This window comes from Schistocerca americana, chromosome 2, assembly GCF_021461395.2.
Source record: "Schistocerca americana isolate TAMUIC-IGC-003095 chromosome 2, iqSchAmer2.1, whole genome shotgun sequence".
NCBI classification, from domain to species: domain Eukaryota; kingdom Metazoa; phylum Arthropoda; class Insecta; order Orthoptera; family Acrididae; genus Schistocerca; species Schistocerca americana.
In genome coordinates this window covers 842,396,342-842,415,413 of record NC_060120.1, presented here as the reverse complement: position 1 = coordinate 842,415,413, position 19,072 = coordinate 842,396,342, and the positions used below count along the sequence as shown (strand labels likewise).

At 39.5% G+C, this 19,072-nt stretch overlaps 1 protein-coding gene across 5 annotated transcripts in view; it reads right to left on the bottom strand.

The window, feature by feature from the left end:
- Positions 1–19,072, bottom strand: part of LOC124595601 (2',3'-cyclic-nucleotide 3'-phosphodiesterase-like) — a 160,529-nt gene that overhangs the window by 120,110 nt on the left and 21,347 nt on the right. For all 5 annotated transcript variants that reach the window (XR_006978227.1, XM_047134404.1, XM_047134405.1 and 2 more), the window contains exon 5: positions 3,520–3,950. Coding sequence is in view for 4 of the 5 variants with exons in the window: in XM_047134404.1 (XP_046990360.1) it covers positions 3,520–3,950 (431 nt within the window). In the remaining variant the exon portion in view is untranslated. The remainder of the gene's footprint in view (positions 1–3,519; positions 3,951–19,072) is intronic.

Sequence of the window (19,072 nt, the reverse complement as noted above, 5' to 3'; positions counted from 1 at the left end):
TCATAATTTCCCATTAGGAAACAATAGTCACAAGCTTCTTGTATGTTGTTGTTGTTGTGGTCTGCAGTCCTGAGACTGGTTTGATGCAGCTCTCCATGCTACTCTATCCTGCGCAAACTTCTTCATCTCCCAGTACCTACTGCAACCTACATCCTTCAGAATCTGCTTAGTGTATTCATCTCTTGGTCTCCCGCTACGATTTTTACCCTCCACGCTGCCCTCCAATGCTAAATTTGTGATCCCTTGATGCCTCAAAACATGTCCTACCAACCGATCCCTTCTTCTAGTCAAGTTGTGCCACAAACTTCTCTTCTCCCCAATCCTATTCAATACCTCCTCATTAGTTACGTGATCTACCCACCTTATCTTCAGCATTCTTCTGTAGCACCACATTTCGAAAGCTTCTATTCTCTTCTTGTCCAAACTAGTTATCGTCCATGTTTCACTTCCATACATGGCGACACTCCATACAAATATTTTCAGAAACGACTTCCTGACACTTAAATCTATACTCGATGTTAACAAATTTCTCTTCTTCAGAAATGATTTCCTTGCCATTGCCAGTCTACATTTTATATCCTCTCTACTTCGACCATCATCAGTTATTTTACTCCCTAAATAGCAAAATTCCTTTACTACTTTAAGTGTCTCATTTCCTAATCTAATTCCCTCAGCATCACCCGATTTAATTTGACTACATTCCATTATCCTTGTTTTGCTTTTGTTGATGTTCATCTTATATCCTCCTTTCAAGACACTGTCCATTCCATTCAATTGTTCTTCCAAGTCCTTTGCTGTCTCTGACAGAATTACAATGTCATCGGCGAACCTCAAAGTTTTACTTCTTCTCCATGAATTTTAATACCTACTTCGAATTTTTCTTTTGTTTCCTTTACTGCTTGCTCAATATACAGATTGAATAACATCGGGGACAGGCTACAACCCTGTCTCACTCCTTTCCCAACCACTGCTTCCCTTTCATGCCCCTCGACTCTTATAACTGCCATCTGGTTTCTGTACAAATTGTAAATAGCCTTTCGCTCCCTGTATTTTACCCCTGCCACCTTCAGAATTTGAAAGAGAGTATTCCAGTTAACATTGTCAAAAGCTTTCTCTAAGTCTACAAATGCTAGAAACGTAGGTTTGCATTTCCTTAATCTTTCTTCTAAGATAAGTCGAAGGTTAGTATTGACTCACGTGTTCCAACATTTCTACGGAATCCAAACTGATCTTCCCCGAGGTCCGCTTCTACCAGTTTTTCCATTCGTCTGTAAAGAATTCGTGTTAGTATTTTGCAGCTGTGACTTATTAAACTGATAGTTCGGTAATTTTCACATCTGTCAACACCTGCTTTCTTTGGGATTGGAATTATTATATTCTTCTTGAAGTCTGAGGGTATTTCGCCTGTCTCATACATCTTGCTCACCAGATGGTAGAGTTTTGCCATGACTGGCTCTCCCAAGGCCATCAGTAGTTCTAATGGAATGTTGTCTATTCCCGGGGCCTTGTTTCGACTCAGGTCTTTCAGTGCTCTGTCAAATTCTTCACGCAGTATCTTATCTCCCATTTCGTCTTCATCTACATCCTCTTCCATTTCCATAATATTGTCCTCAAGTACATCGCGCTTGTATAAACCCTCTATATACTCCTTCCACCTTTCTGCTTTCCCTTCTTTGCTTAGAACTGGGTTGCCATCTGAGCTCTTGATATTCATACAAGTGGTTCTCTTCTCTCCAAAGGTCTCTTTAATTTTCCTGTAGGCAGTATCTATCTTACCCCTAGTGAGACAAGCCTCTACATCCTTACATTTGTCCTCTAGCCATCCCTGCTTAGCCATTTTGCACTTCCTGTCGATCTCATTTCTGAGACGTTTGTATTCCTTTTTGCCTGCTTCATTTACTGCATTTTTATATTTTCTCATTTCATCAATTAAATTCAATATTTCTTCTGTTACCCAAGGATTTCTATTAGCCCTCGTCTTTTTACCTACTTGATCGTCTGCTGCCTTCACTACTTCATCCCTCAGAGCTACCCATTCTTCTTCTACTGTACTTCTTTCCCCCATTCCTGTCAATTGTTCCCTTATGCTCTCCCTGAAACTCTCTACAACCTCTGGTTCTTTCAGTTTATCCAGGTCCCATCTCCTTAAATTCCCACCTTTTTGCAGTTTCTTCAGTTTCAATCTACAGGTCATAACCAATAGATTGTGGTCAGAATCCACATCTGCCCCTGGAAATGTCTTACAATTTAAAACCTGGTTCCTAAATCTCTGTCTTACCATTATATAATCTATCTGATACCTTTTAGTATCTCCAGGATTCTTCCAGGTATACAACCTTCTTTTATGATTCTTGAACCAAGTGTTAGCTATGATTAAGTTATGCTCTGTGCAAAATTCTACAAGGCGGCTTCCTCTTTCGTTTCTTCCCCCCAATCCATATTCACCTACTATGTTTCCTTCTCTCCCTTTTCCTACTGACGAATTCCAGTCACCCATGACTATTAAATTTTCGTCTCCTTTCACTACCTGAATAATTTCTTTTATCTCGTCATACATTTCATCAATTTCTTCATCATCTGCAGAGCTAGTTGGCATATGAACTTGTACTACTGTAGTAGGCATGGGCTTTGTGTCTATCTTGGCCACAATAATGCGTTCACTATGCTGTTTGTAGTAGCTTACCCGCACTCCTATTTTTTTATTCATTATTAAACCTACTCCTGCATTACCCCTATTTGATTTTGTATTTATAACCCTGTAATCACCTGACCAAAAGTTTTGTTCCTCCTGCCACCGAACTTCACTACTTCCCACTATATCTAGCTTTAACCTATCCATTTCCCTTTTTAAATTTTCTAACCTACCTGCCCGATTAAGGGATCTGACATTCCACACTCAGATCCGTAGAATGCCAGTTTTCTTTCTCCTGATAACGACGTCCTCTTGAGTAGTCCCCGCCCGGAGATCCAAATGGGGGACTATTTTACCTCCGGAATATTTTACCCAAGAGGACGCCATCATCATTTAATCATACAGTAAAGCTGCATGTCCTCGGCAAAAATTACGGCTGTAGTTTCCCCTTGCTTTCAGCCGTTCGCAGTACCAGCACAGCAAAGCCGTTTTGGTTAATGTTACAAGGCCAGATCAGTCAATCATCCAGACTGTTGCCCCTGTAACTACTGAAAAGGCTGCTGCCCCTCTTCAGAAACCACATGTTTGTCTGGCCTCTCAACAGATACCCCTCCGTTGTGGTTGCACCTACGGTACGGCCATCTGTATCGCTGAGGCACGCAAGCCTCCCCACCAACGGCAAGGTCCATGGTTCATGGGGGTATGTATAAGCAATTTATCTAGTATGAGAACATACAACCACAGTTTACTTTTGTTTTGATTTGACTAATCTTCTTATTTTTCTCAACAATCTACATTTTAATGACATTCTGAATGTGTGGAATTGTGTGACAGTATATAATTTCAAGAGACCAAACATAGTTTTAAAAATGATGAAAAGTGATTACCTGACTTATCTTCCAATGAGCTAAAACTCTGGAAATCTTCTTCAAATTCAGGTAACTTCAGGCACTCTTCAAGATATGCCTGACCAACAAGTAACAGCATACGAGAATCAGATTCATTCAGAAACCAGCCAAAATAAAGTGGCAAGACTGTTTCCCACTGTTCCAATTTCTTTTGAATAGTCTCTTCTCGTACATTATGTTGATTCTTAATTGATAAAAAAAGGGGATCATCTTTCCATGGTGTTTGCGGTTCCACTAGGACAACAGTATAGCAAGTTTTAAACGCTAACAGAAAGTAGTACTCCATCGGCCACTTCTGAACATTAGTGTTATCAATAACTATAACATTTTCATTTCTTATGCAAGCACGTCTCGCTTTCTCCTGACAATATTCATGAGCCTCTCTCAGCTTCTTTGGATTAAACATGTACCTGAAATCAATTTTTCATGAATCACAGATAAATTGATCAAATAAAACTAAACTTGAAAAGCTGAATGAAAAAAATGGAAAGGGAACCAGAACAGCAGTAAGATTAGTATTGACTGCATTAACTCCTACATTAACTTAGTCATGAGATACAAAAATTCAACAATAGTCATGAGATACAAAAATTCAACAATGTAAGATGATGTGCTATCTAGTTTTTTAATAGTCCCCCCCCCCCCCCCCCTCCCCTTCAATATAAGCATTTAAAGGAGGATTTTCTTTATTAAGCCAGAGATGCTTCAAAAGCATTTACTTTACATAAAGAAAATATTTCTGTTTGTTGTCTTCATTATAAAAACTTCAGTTTGATTGATTTTCATTTTAGAAGGGGAGAAGAAGGTGGGAGGAGAGTGGGGCATGGCAATTGTGAGTGGGCTTCAATTTGAATATAAATTACTTTCTCCTCCATGTAATATTCCAATAGGAGTTTTTTTTTTTTTTTATTTTTTTTTTTTCAAACAACAAAACACTAACTTCCACAAGCTCACATATTACAAATGTAACGCACTGAAAAATTAATGAGCACTTCTCCATGAAGCTAAAAATTTAAAGCGTATTAGTTTGCGATCCATACATTTGAGTTTTGGGTTTTCTGAATGTACATGTCCATATATCACTATAGTGGAGATGAGGATGAAGTGGAACACAGCCAATCAGTTGCAGAAATGAAGGGTTCATTCAAACTCCTCGGCCTATGTTTTGACATATTTAAAAAGTCTTCTTCAAAAGATCAATGGTTACACTGGTTCCATATAATGTTGTGGAGATACATTAAAAACTAAAAATGTGCCAATGAAAGATAAAATTCACATCCATAATAGTAAAACCATGCAAATAACTCTGATTGTCATTAGGCAGTATTTCACTTGTTACATTTGTGAAGTACTGTCTAATGACAACCAGCTTGAATTGTATAGTTCTACTATCATGGAGGTACATTTTTCTGTCATTGGAGCTTTATGGCTACAATTTTAACATACCACCATAAAATTATCTACACCTACATCTACGCAGATACTCCGTGAGCCACTTTATGGTACATGGCATACCACTTCTTGTCATTTCCTTTCCTGTTCCACTTGCAAACAGAGCGAGGGAAAAACGATTGTCTATATGCCACCATATGAGCCCTAATTTCTCATATCTTATCTTCGTGGTCTTTACGCATAGTGTATGCTGGCAGCGGGAGAATCGGTCGGCAGTCAGCTCCAAATGCGGGGTCTCTAAATTTTCTCAATAGTGCTTCTCAGAAAGAACATCGCCTTCCCTTCCTAAAATTCTCTCAATAAACCAAAGTCGACCATTCGCCTTCCCTACCACATTTTTCACATGCTCGTTCCACTTCATACTGCTTTGCATCGTTACACCTGTATTTAAATGTCTTGACTGTGTCAAGCAGGACACTAGTAACACTGTATCTGAACATTACAGGTTTGGTCTTCCTACTCATCTGCATTAACTTACATTTTTCCACATTTAGCACTAGCTGCCATTCATCACACCATCTGGTAATTTTGTCTAAGTAGTCTTGTATCTTCCTACAGTCACTCAACTTCAACAACTTGCCATACACGAAAGTATCATCAGAAAAAAACTGCAGATTGCTGCCCACCCTGTTCGCCAAATCATTTATGTATATAGAGAACAGCAGCGGTCCTATTACACTTCCCTGGGACACTACCAATGATACTGATGTCTCTGATGAACACTGACTGTCAAAGACAACATCTAATGTTCTATTATTAAAGAGTCTTCAAGCTACTCACATATCTGTGAACTTATTCCATATGCCCATACCTTATTAACACCTTGCAATGGGGGACCGTGTCATATGCTTTTGGGAAATCTGTAAATATGGAATCTGCCTGTTGCCTTTCATCCATTGTTCGTAGTATATTATGTGAGAAATGGGCATGCTGAATTTTGCATGAGCTACGCTGATTCGTGGACATAAGCTACTCTGTCTCAAGAAAGTTAATTATATTTGAACAGAGAATATGTTCAAGGATTCTGCAGCAAACAGAAGTTAGGGGTAATGGTCTGTAATTCTGCGGGTCTGTCCTTTCAGCCTTCCTACATACTAGAGTCACCTGTGCTTTCTCCAGTCGCTTAGGACTTTGTGCCAGGAGAGAGATTCATGATAAATGCAAGCTAGGTAAGGGGTCAATGCCACAGAGTACTCTTTGTAAACTCAAACTGAGATTCCATCTGGACCTGGTGATTTATTTGCTTTCAAATCTTTCAGTTGTTTCTCTATGCCAGGTATGTTTATTACTATGTCATCCATACAGGAGTCTGTCCGATGGTCAAATATTGGTATGTTTGTGCAATTCTCCCGTGTGAATGATTTCTTGACTAACTATCTTTTGGAGTTTGAATAAACCTTTTGTTTCTGGAACTGACTGGCTGTATTTCACTTTACCCTCTCAACTGCTGCATCCAGCCATACTCAAAACTTTATAGTCAAGAGTTCCACATCCATCTTCCAGTTTTGCTGCATCAACAGAGGTCACACCGGAATGGCTCTGAACACTATGGGACTTCACATCTGAGGTCATCAGTCCCCTAGAACTTAGAACTACTTAAACCTAACTAACCTAAGGACATCACACACATCCATGCCCGAGGCAGGATTCGAACCTGCGACCGTAGCAGTCACGCGGTTCCAGACTGAAGCGCCTAGAACCGCTCACCCACTGCGGCCGGCAGAGGTCACATTGGAAGATACAGGAATGATAAGCAATTCAAAAATACAATTTGATCTCAAATACAAGCTCCTGTTCCTACATAACATCTGTTGTTATTATGTCACATTGTATGTTAGTTTCAGAAACAATTCTTTCGATATCTCTAATGGAAATAGGCACAGTACTCTGCATCTTACTATTGCACTCATGTTTTGATTCTGACTGGATGTGCGTTTCAAAACAAGTCATCGTCGTCGTCGTCGTCACCAGCACCAGCACCAGCACCACCACCACCGCTGCCACAATCACCATCAGCCTGCTGAGTGAAGCTCAAAGCTTCTGAGAGTACAGGGTGTACATAAAGTCCGAGAACACTTTCAATTATTTATTGTACCAGAACCAAACACTGTACAGATATCACGTACCATATACCACCACAGCATAGTTTAGTAACTTGCCAGTAGTCAGCACTGGTCACAAACATGGCGAATTCAGGTGCAGAGCGAGCTTTCTGTGTGCTGGAGTTCGACAAAAACAAATGTGCTACAGCTATTCAACGGATGTTTAGAACCAAGTATGGTAAGAAGCCACCAACAAGGAAGGCCATTTACCACTGGCACAACAAATTCGTTAGGACGGGTTGCTTGTGCCCGGCAAAGAGAAGTGGACATCCCAGTGTGAGTGAAATGGATGTGGAGTACATACGAGAGACATTCAGAAGGAGTCCAAAGAAATCGGTGGTTCGCGTATCAAATGTTTGTAAAAAAACTTTCAGAGTTTCTTTACAAAATGCAATATGTATGACATCTGTACAATGTTCAGTTTTTGTGCAATAAATAATTGAAAGTGTTCCCAGACTTTATGTACACACTGTATTTACAACAGTTAATGGTGGTGGATGACAGGCAATATTCACAGCCAGTTTTCTCCCTATCTCCCTACAGCATATTTCTAAATCTTGATTCTCAAACTTTTGTATGCAATCTACCTTAAAGCTAACTAACTTTGTGACCAGGCCTAGAGGACCACATGATGTTGATCATGTCCTCATGATATCCTCTGCCATATGGTATCATTCGCATGAGGTATGAAGGGGCACGGGGCCAGCACGCTGCTCTCCTGGCCACTGTCAGCTTCCCAGACCTTGGAGTTTCTAATTCTCATTCAAATAGCTTCTCCACTGGATTCACGAAGCAGAATGGACACCAGTCATCACACCAAGGAAAAATCCTTAGCAGTATTGGGTTGGGAACTGAACCCAGGACCTATGCATGGCACTCAGATGCGCTGACTACAGAGCTTCAGACACAGACGCTAAAAGGAATCACAAGATACAAATGGAAACAAAAGATAAAGAAAGGATGATAATGTCAAAAGGAGGAATATGTGATGGTACACTGAAGAGGAGAGATTAGTAGAGTGTATACAGAAAAGCAAAGGAAGACAGCCTTTGGAAGAGGATGCACATGCAAAGAAGCAAGAAACACTCGCTGTGAATAGACAGATCACGGGAGCCAGCTTCATATAAGTGAACCAGTCTCTATCTCCACAGATCAAGAGAAGTAATGCAATGATGGGGCCTATAACACTGTCAGGAACAATATACTTGATTCTGTAGCTGTAGATAATTTATTATAATTCATTTTAATATAGATGCTCATTATACTGCAGGGGTAGTCAACCTTTTATCTGCCTCTGCCCACTTTTGAAGCCCTTTTCGTGGTAAAATTTTCTAGCCACCCACTAATTCCACAGCAATGGCGATTTATAATGTAGGGAAATAATTTTACTTTACAACTTTCATAAAGCAGAATTCCTGCAAGTTAAAGCACTCAATAATAATTACAGGACTTATATTTTATGTTAAAATTTTATGAAAACCTACTGAAAATGTTTTCAAAATCCCTACCACCAAGTGTCCACCAGGCAAGCTGAAATGCCCACTAATGGGAATTAGGGACCACATTGATTACTTCTGTTCTAACATGTTGGATTCATTTGACACACAGTATGAGAGTCGCACAAGGAAGCAATGGGAGAACATTTGGATAACGTCAGGTGTGAGCAAGCAGCACATGATTAACAATTGAAAAACTGGCCATACTAAGCAAGACATATTTTTAAATTGGCAGGCTCTTGTACCTTTATTTCACATCTGTGGAAAATATTCAGGAATGACTTTACTGGCACAGCTGGCCACATATTATAGGGTCACTGCACGTCACGGGGACCAGGTGCCCCCACTTGACCCTCTCCAAATCTAATGAAATTTGGTGTGAAGGTTCTATATGATCTTAGATGGTTGTACACCAAAATTCAGTCCAATGCCTTCAGTGGTTGAATTTTTAGGGTTTTTTAAAGAGAAGCTACTCATCTTTGCATCACATGCGAAGGTTCAAATGTGACAAGTTTGCTATGCTTTTTGAAAAGTTCCAGCATACATTTGATCATTTGCTTTAATATACATAGACAACTTTTTATGCTGAATCTCACCATAGCAGAAATTAGGAATTTAGCCATACCTAAACACAGATACACGCCTCTAAAGTGGCTAAAAAACTGCGCACTATTCTGAGAGCCATTGCTACTTTTCATATGAACCACTCACACCAAAACTTCAGACGGTTCTTCCTACCTGTGATTTCTATATATGGATCAAATTTAGTTAAGATTGGACGCCTAGATGAAAAAGTTTGCCAAAATTTTCTATGTACAAATTTTAGGTTATTTTCAGGAGGAAATATCTCAAATGTGTCTCGTTCAATCCTTTATTTCTTGCTACAGTTGGAAGAGCATGCTTTAAGCTTCCCAAGCTATATTGTTTGATTTCTGGATCTTGTATTTTGATGAGTAAGAATATATTTCAAAATTTACTATTTTAACACTTCGAGAAGATTGAAAAGTGAAATATTTTCCTCATTAAGTCCCACAATTAATTTTTTTATTCCAGTTATAAATCAGTTTCAAACATTAATTTAACACATCTTAAGAACAAGTGTAATACACTACACAGCAAATTTGCAAAACAAAAATGCTAACAGTCAGTACCATTTTTGGTTAAACAGTTCTACAATTTTGTCAAGGGCAGATTGTGGATAACTGTATTGTCTTCCTGATGATGGTGTTGATGGTGCTTCTAAAAAGTCATGAAAATATGTTGCTCAGGAATCCAGCAGGTGTCTTTAGCAGCTGGCCAGTGGAAGGAATAAGCAGAACCATGTAGGTGCATAAAGTTGATGAGGACATCTTGCTGTTCATGTGAAATTTCACACACATTTCCAACACACCAAAAATTGTCATACATACATGCAACATATTGTCCTGGTTGTAAACTTGCAATTGAGATTGCTGGAGTTTCTTCATCTGTTTCGAAGGCATGAACTGTGAATGCTGTACCATCACTGGAAACTCTGCTAACTCTGAGCTGATTACAATTAATTGGCTTAAATTGATGACTTTCTCTTGTCACAGGTATTGCATGCCCCATGGAAAACCTTGTTTCTTGATCAGGCTGAATTTTTTCAATCTCTTCTTTTGGTACATAAAAAAACTTTATGCCCGGAATACCAACATTACAGAATTTGAATAAATCAATGGAGTCAATATTTGGTTACCTACGGGCCTCTGAAGACTAGCATGGCTTTTTTTTTTTTTTTTTTTTTTTTTTTTTTTTTTTTTTTTTTTTTTTTTTTAAAAAATTCCTTTCAGCAGTGATCCAAAAATCCTTTTCGTGCAGACATAAATTGATGAAATTTTTAAAATTCTTATACTGAGCAGCTGAACCATCACTAAAGTAATAAATGTTCTCAATGTTTTCAATCTTTGTTCTTAAATATGCTATTAACATTATTTGAAAGGCATGAACAGCAGTGGTATCATGACGGAGACAGTTGCTGATCATACAAATGCTAGTATTCTTGACATTCTTTGCCACCAAAATAGACAACAAATGGATGTAATGTGGCCTGCCTATTCTCTCAATGAAATCCTTGCAAGCATCTTGAACAACAAATGAAGAATTCTCAGCAAAGTCCATCAATATAATTAATTCATTTTCTGTAAGATTTCTTTTTAGCTGCTTAAGGTATAAACTTTGTTGTTTTGACAGAAAGTGATTGCTTCTCAAACCGGTAATTTTCAAAATTAGTGCCTCCATGAAATATTCAACAGTTCTCTGACATGTCTCTAATGTATCTCTGTCAATATGGACCCATTGCTTGTATTCTACTGTTTCTTCAGGGTCACAGTCTTTAAAAGCATCTTCAAAAAAAGCTTCTAGTTGCATTTTTCCTGGACATTCCTCACAACATTGCAGCACATAATCTTTTGATTCCGAACTGCATACAGTTTTTTTTCATCAAATCCTTGTCGTCAACTTGGAAGGGTGTTGCTGAAGCCAACATTAAATTGACATTTTGAAGAATTGCACACACACACACACACACACACACACACACACACTGAATGTGATCCAGAAGCACGAACTATAGTGCACCATTTTGGCCCAAGCTCACAAAATTTTGAGAAGCTTAGTCGATTTCCATGTTGTTTACAATAAGCAATGAACATTCCTTTCAGGTTACAAAGGAGCAGGCATTTCTGCTTGTGAATCTTTTCCCCATTTATTCTTACTGCAACACAATCCTCTTTGCCGAGACATAAATGGGAAAACTCATCATCTTCACACAAAAAAAAAAAAAAGAAAAAAAGGTGAGGACATTTTCTTTTACTTCAACACAGAGCTTTTCCCCTTTTCGGTTTGCATGTGTTGCCAAAATCTCATCTTCCATCTTTAGTTTCCTAGCCTTCTTCACCGTTTTAGCTGGAACAGCAAATTCTTTAACCAGTTTTTCAGTAGTACAGCTATTTGAGGCCAGGATCAAAATTTGAACTTTACTGCAATTACTTGAAGTATGAAGTTTAATCTTAAGTTCTTCAATTAAGATGTCTGGATCTTTACAGTTTTGGCACTCCTTGGTTTGTATTTGTGCAATACCTACTTTGCTCACACCAGCATCAGTGGCAATTACCGTAGTAATGCTGTCTTGGGCTTTCAGAACCTTGCACTTTTTATCTATCCCACTGAATCCCTTTTGCTGATCTGTTAAAGCTTTAGTGGTGACTCTCCACGTGATGATAATAAAGTAAAGAATCAAGAAAGAAAAAGTAAACAGTAAAGCAAGCATCAACAACATCCATATCTTCAGTGGATGGTGATTCTTGCTTATCCTGGTGGGATGATTCTTTTTGGTCCACTTCATGTCTACATTTGGTACAAATTTTCTGACCAGGTTTAAAAAGTTCATTAGTCAGTAACTTCGGCCTATCAGCATTGCAATGGGTTAATCAGCTCCATCTGATCCACCAAAGTAGCAGCAGAGTGCATAGGTCTCTTGGTTCATTTTATACAATAGTTTATTAACCTATAACAAGCAATTTTGAAAGCTCATGAATATCCTGGCTTGATGCATAGCAGATTCAGATTTGTTTGTATAAAAAATATACAATTTAGCATATCGTAACATCTTGTTTCAAAGCTTACCTTCAGCAATTATGATTATTCATTACTTAAACACTCAGTATTCGACATTAAAGATTGTACAAAGTCAACAACATAAATTACACTGTGCAGAAGACTGACACTGGGAAAACTGACAATAATGAAAGCAACAATGGAGAGTGGTGATTCACCAATGTCTCACTGCTGCAAGAATAGAGCATTAAAAAACTAATGCTGCTTTATAATGCTAATGGAAAGTGGCTGGCAATATATATGTGCACCACCAAGTCTTGTGGGGTTAAAACGTTCTAAAGTAAAATATAGCTTATCGTCGCGATCTTCTAGATTTTATAATCTGAAGAGCATTTTCTGAGGTTTTACTATGTTTATATTCTATACTGGAAAATAATGTAACAAACACTTCTTATCAGCATAGTTACATTCCCTAAACCATAGGCAAATACTACTATTAAAAGACACTACAGCTACATATTTTTTTAATTTTCAACTTCAAATTGTATTAATTTTTTGTATTTATCGATAATTCATTTTCCCTGCTTTTGATAGGTATTCTTACTCATCAATATGCAAGATTCAGAAATTACACAATACAGCTTGGAAAGCTTAAAGCATGCTCTTTCCAGCTGTGGTAAGGAAAAAAGGACCGAACAAGACTCATTTGAGTTCTTACCCCCTCTCACCCCCCCCAAAATACCCTAAAATTTGCATGTATATAATTTTGGCGAAATTTGTAGATGCATATCTTTTCATCTAGATATCCTATCTTAATTAATTTTGATCCACATATAGACATAATAGGTAGGAATAACCCTCTGAGGTTTTGGTGTGATTGGTTCATATGAAAAGTAGCAGTGGTCGGTCAAACCTTGGCTCTCACAATAGCACGACAAATTTTTTAGCCACTTTAGAGCTTTGTATCTATATTTAGGTGTGGCTACATTCCTAATTTTAGCCAAGGTGTGATTAAGCATAAAAAGTTGTCTATGTACATTACATCAAATGATCAAATGTCATCTAGAACATTTAAAAGAGCCTAGCAAACTTGGTACATTTGCACCTTCGTATATGATGCGGAGATGAGTAGCCTCTCTTTAAAAGCCCCTAAAACTTCAACCACTGAAGATACTGGATTGAAATTCACTAAATAACCATCAAAGACCATATAGAACCTTCACACCAAATTTCATTAGATTTAGAGAGGGTCGAGTGGGGACACTTTTTAATATTGCTCCCTTTTGACGTGGAATGACCCTATATCACTGCCTTAAAATTCTGAAAACATTTAACCAGAACAGCATCTTCTCTGAGCAGAGACTTTGTAGCAGCATCTGGGTTCCATATCTCCCATCAGACTGCATCTCATCAGCAATGACCCAGCAAATGTGATATCGAGTTAACCATGTGCAGGCCAAGGAGTTCCTATACACAACTGAGTGGCAGTGTATATTGGGGTCAGTTTCATCCTCTACACCAGGGCTTCCCAACGTGTGGTCCGCAAACCCCTTAGGGGCGCGCCGGCCCTTTCTAGAGGGTCCGCAGCCACCTTTCACCAAATCATGTAAAATAATGAGTAAAATTATTGAAAAAAAAAAAAAAAATGTGAAAATCAAATTCATCATTTTTTTATTTTTTGCGTTTGAAAAACATGTGTACTTTTACTTCAGGTCGTATTCCCAAGAAGCCTTTGCGGTTCCTAAGTGAGAACGCATACACAGTTTAATGACAGAGAATGCGACTTCTCTGATCGACTGTTTCGCAACAATATGGGGGTCATTTCTGCGCCGGCTCGCGGCGATAGATGCATTGAAACCATGTCATCGTGGATTGTGTAGCTGCTCCCGCCAGAGGTTCGAGTCCTCCCTCGGACGTGCGTGTGTGTGTGTGTGTGTGTGTGTGTGTGTGTGTGTGTGTGTGTGTTGTCCTTAGTGGAAGTTAAACTTAGGTTAATAGTGAGTAAGACTAGGGACTGATGACCTCAGCAGTTAAGTCCCATAGTCTTTGCATACAGTTGAACATTTTTCTTCGGATTTCACAAAATATGCATGCTCCTTGCACAACTGTAGCAAAACAGTGGAAGTGAACAGACCACAAGCGGCAGCTTGTAAACAGCGAACAGTTTGGACGTGACGTTGATTGCTCTTGGAGGAAGGCAGCTCCAGCGAGTGAAATGTCAATTACCAAGTAATTTTAATCAGGCTATAGTGTGCTGAACAAATGGAGTAAATCCACTAGTAAGTGTCTGGATACAGTGGGAATTCAAATTGGATCATTAATTTCAAGGTGTTTTCATTCATCTCTAAACCAAAGACTATTGATACTTCGGGGGTGGGGGCATTGGGAACATGGCACTTACATTAAGAAGCTTTCAGTTCCCATGGGTTTCGCTCTGAAATTTAATGTTACTATGCTCTTTGTAGTAACCAAAACCAACTGCGGGAACGCCCTGGGCTGCAGATCGGAGCCTCCAGGCGGGGAAGCCGCCGGCGGTGGAGCACGCACCACCGGGTAAACACAAGGACGAGTTGGACGACAGACCAACAACAACCGACAACGACCGACTATGACCGCCCCAACAAGGAAGAGATAAACAACGGAGGCTTGTAGAAACCACAACACCAAACACAAACAGTAAATCCACTCAGAACCAGAGCCAGGCAAATGTCAACAACGACCAGAACGCAGTACCGCCGAGATAGAGACGCAATCCAGAGCGAGTACCAGACTGACTGGACTAGGGCAGAGCGGGTCCCTACATACGAAACCGGAGGGAGCGGCTATTGGCCGCGATCTGCACATGGTGTAGCGGTGGCGCCCTCGCTGCGTGAGAGCCGCTGCGCAGAAGAGCAGCCGCGGACGCGGTGCCCTCTATGGGCTGGCCACGTCCATTTGTTGTGGCGCGTGTTCAACTTCTGCGGCGGGAGGTACTAGACTCTTGACTGACTAGGGGTTCGCCATGGATTTTCGACTGAAGAAGGGGTCTGCCAAATGAAAAGGTTGGGAAGCCCTGCTCTACACGTTTGGATTGTCCTGGAACAAATTCTACTCCATCACTGTTGTTGTTGGTGGTTGTGGTCTTCAACCCAAAGACTAGTTTGATGCAGCTCTCCATTTTACTCTGTCCTGTGCAAGGCTTTTTATCTCTGAATAACTGCTGCAACCTACATCCTTCTGAATCTGCTTAATGCATCCATCTCATGGGGTCCCCTTATGATTCTGTACCCTCCGCACTTCCCTCCAATATTAAATTGGTGACCTCCTGATGTCTCAATGTGTCCTACCAACCAGTCTCTTTTTTTTTTAGTCACAATGTGCCACAAATTTCTTTTCTTCTCAATTATCTTCATTACCTCCTCATTAGTTACATGACCTACCCATCTGATCTTCATCATTCTCCGGTAGCACCACATTTCAAAAGCTTCTATTCTCTTTTTGTATACACTGTTTATTGTCCATGTTTCAGTTCCATACACGGCTACACCCCATACAAATACCTTTAAAAAAAAACTTCCTAACACTTAAATCTATATTTGATGTTCATAAATTTCGCTTCTTCAGAAACACTTGCATTGCCATTGCCAATCTGCTCTCCCTACTATAGCCATCATCATTTAATCTGCTGCCCAAATAGCAAAATTCATTTACTACTCTAAGTGTCCCGTTTCCTAATCATCATCTGATTTAATTCTACTACATTCCATTATCCTCGGTTTGCTTTTGTTGATATTTATCTTATATTCTCCTTTCAAGACTGTCCATTCCGTTCAATTGATCTTCCAAGTCCTTTCCTGTCGCTAACAGAATTATGTCTCCAGCAATTCTCAAAGTTTTTATTTCTTGACCCTGAACTCAAATTCCAACTGCAATTTTTTTTTTTTTTTTTTTTTTTTTTTTTACTCATTGCTCAATATACAGATTGAGTAACATTGGCAATAACATACAACACTGTCTCATTCCCTTCTCAACCACAGCTTCCCTCTGATGTTCCTTGACTCTTTATAGCTGGCATCTGGCTTCTGTACAAGTTCTAAATAGCTTTTCACTCCCTTTATTTTACCCTGCTACCTTCAGGATTTCAAAGAGACTCAGCTTTATCAAAAGCTTTCTCTAAGTCTACAAATGCTATAAACATGGGTTTGCCTTTCTTAATATACCTTCCGAGATAAGTTGTAGGGTTAGTATGGCCTCAAGTATTCCAAAATTTCTCTGGAATCCAAACTGACATTCCCCAACATTGGCTTCCACCAGTTTTTCTATTCTTCTGCGAAGAATTCATGTAAGTGTTTTGCAACCATGATTTATGACATAGATAGTTTGGTAATATTCACCCCTGTCAGATGCTGCTTTCTTTGGAGCTGTAATTACTCCATTCAACTCTCTCATACATCTGGCACACCACACGCAATAGTTTTGTCATGACTGGCTCTCCTAGTTTTGTCATGACTGGCTCTCCCAAGGCTATCAGTAGATCTGACAGAATACTGCCAACTCCAGGTGCCTTGTTTCCCCTCAGCTCTTTCAGTGCTCTGTCAAATTCTTCTCACAGTATCACAGCTCCCATCTTATCTTCATCCACATCCTCTTCCCATTCTATAATATCACCTTCAAGTTCATCTCCCTTGTAAAATTGACTAACTGCAGGGTTGGAATCCTGACTGAGAATGGAGGAAAAAAGGTCCACAAATGCATCGTTGGCACAGTAGATGGCACTGACAAATGACAGTTCCCCTGGCATGCCATATGTTCCTTGTGTGTTGCAGGCTGTGTGATTGTCGCAGCATACTATAAGCAGCAGAATGATCCGGTATTCAAGTTGGAAACCAGCCAAGATGAAAACAGCTGAAAGGCAGCACGGCTGTACCAAAACAAGTATCCTCACAGACACTATCAAAATCATGTAACATTTGAAGCCTTTTTTTGGGCATTCGTGTGATCATGGGTGTTTTGAGACAGCCAAACATGCAGGGAGGGAGTGGACTGTGCTTACACCAGATTTGGAGAACCAGTTTCTACAAGAGATTGAGATAAACTCTAGTACAAGCTCCAGGCAAGTGGCCCGCCAACATACTGTAAGCCAGAGTACGATTGTGCGTATCATGGATGACAACTGTTAGTATCCCTATCACTTGCAATCCCATGGAAGTCACACTGAACATCTGTTGTGATGTGGATGCAATGCTGCACTGTACTGTGTTCTGGGACACTTTGTTCTTGTTGCATGCACACTGTCAATTTCTGGACACATGTACATAGGGCAGTTTTTCTTCCGTTTCCAGTCAGGGATCCATCCCTGCAGTTTGTCGGTTTTATTTATGTTCACTCTGTGCTTCTTCCACTCTTCAGCTTTCCCTTCTTTGCTTGGTACTGGTATTCTATCTGAGCTCTCGATATTCATACAGCTGCATCTCTTTCTGACAAAGGCTAATTTAATTTTTCTGTAGGTGACATCTATCTGTCCCCTTGTGATACAGGCTTCTAAATCCTCGCATTTATCATATGGCCATTCCTGCTTAACTATTCTGTGCTTCCTGTCAGTCTCATTTTTCAGATGTTTGTATTCACTTTCACCTGCATCATTTACTGCATCTATATATTTCCTCCTTTCATCGATTACATTCAGTATGTTCTGTGAAGTGCAAGACTTTCTATGCCTTGTTTTTTTTTTTTTTTTTTTTTTACCTATCTGATCCTCTACTCCCTTCACTATTTCATCTCTAAAGGCCACCCATTCATCTCCTACTGTATTGCTCTCCCCACTTCTAGTCAATCACTGCCTAATGGGTCCTCTCAACAACCTGCAGTTCTTTCAATTTCTCCAGGTCCCATCTTCTTAACTTCCTACCTTTTTGCAATTTCTTCAGCTTCAATCTCCAGTTCATAACCATTGAATTGTGGTCACAGCCCATATCTGGCCCTGGCAATGTCTTACAATGCAAAATCTTCTTCCTAAGCCTCTGTCTTATCATCATATAATCAACACGAAACCTTCTGGTGCCTCAAGGTCTCTTCCACATATACAACCTTCTTTAACGATTCTTAAACCAAGTGTTAGGAATAATTAAATTATGTTCTGAGCAAAATTCTACCACATTGCTTCTTCCTTAGTTCCTTTCCCTCAGTCCATATTCACCTAGTATTTTTCCCTCTCTTCCTTTTTCCACTATCAAATTCTACTCCTCCATCACAATTAGATTTTCATCTCCCTTACCTATCTGAATAATTTCTATTATCTCATCACACATTTCTTCAGTCACTTTATCTTGTGCAGAGCTGTCTGGCATATAAGATATTACTACTGTAATGGGTGGAGGTTTTTTGTCTATCTTGGCCACAATGATTTGTTTACTATGCAGTTTTCATAGTATCTTACCCACATTCCTATTTTCTTATTCATTATTACACCTACTACTGCATTACCCCTATTTGATTTTTTTATTTATAATCCTGTATTCACCTGACCAAGAATTCTGTTCCTCCTGTCACTGAATTTCACAATTCCCGACTGCCTACCCTCTTAAGGAATCTAACATTCCACACTCCACCGCACAGTACACCAGTTTTATTTCTCCTGATGACAGCATCCTTCTGAGTAGTCCCTGCCCAAAGACTTGAATGGGAGGACTGTTTTACCTCTGGAATATTTTACACAAGACAATATCATCATTTAATCATACAGTAGAGCTGCATGCCCTTGAGAAAAATTACAGCTGTAGTTTCCCCTTGCTTTCAGCTGTTCACAGTACCAGCACAGCCAGGTCACTTTAGTTTTAGTTTAGTTAAATCACCCAGAATGTTGCCCCTGAAACTACTGAAAAGGCTGCTGCCCTCTTTAGAAGCCACATGTTTGTCTAGTCTCTCAAC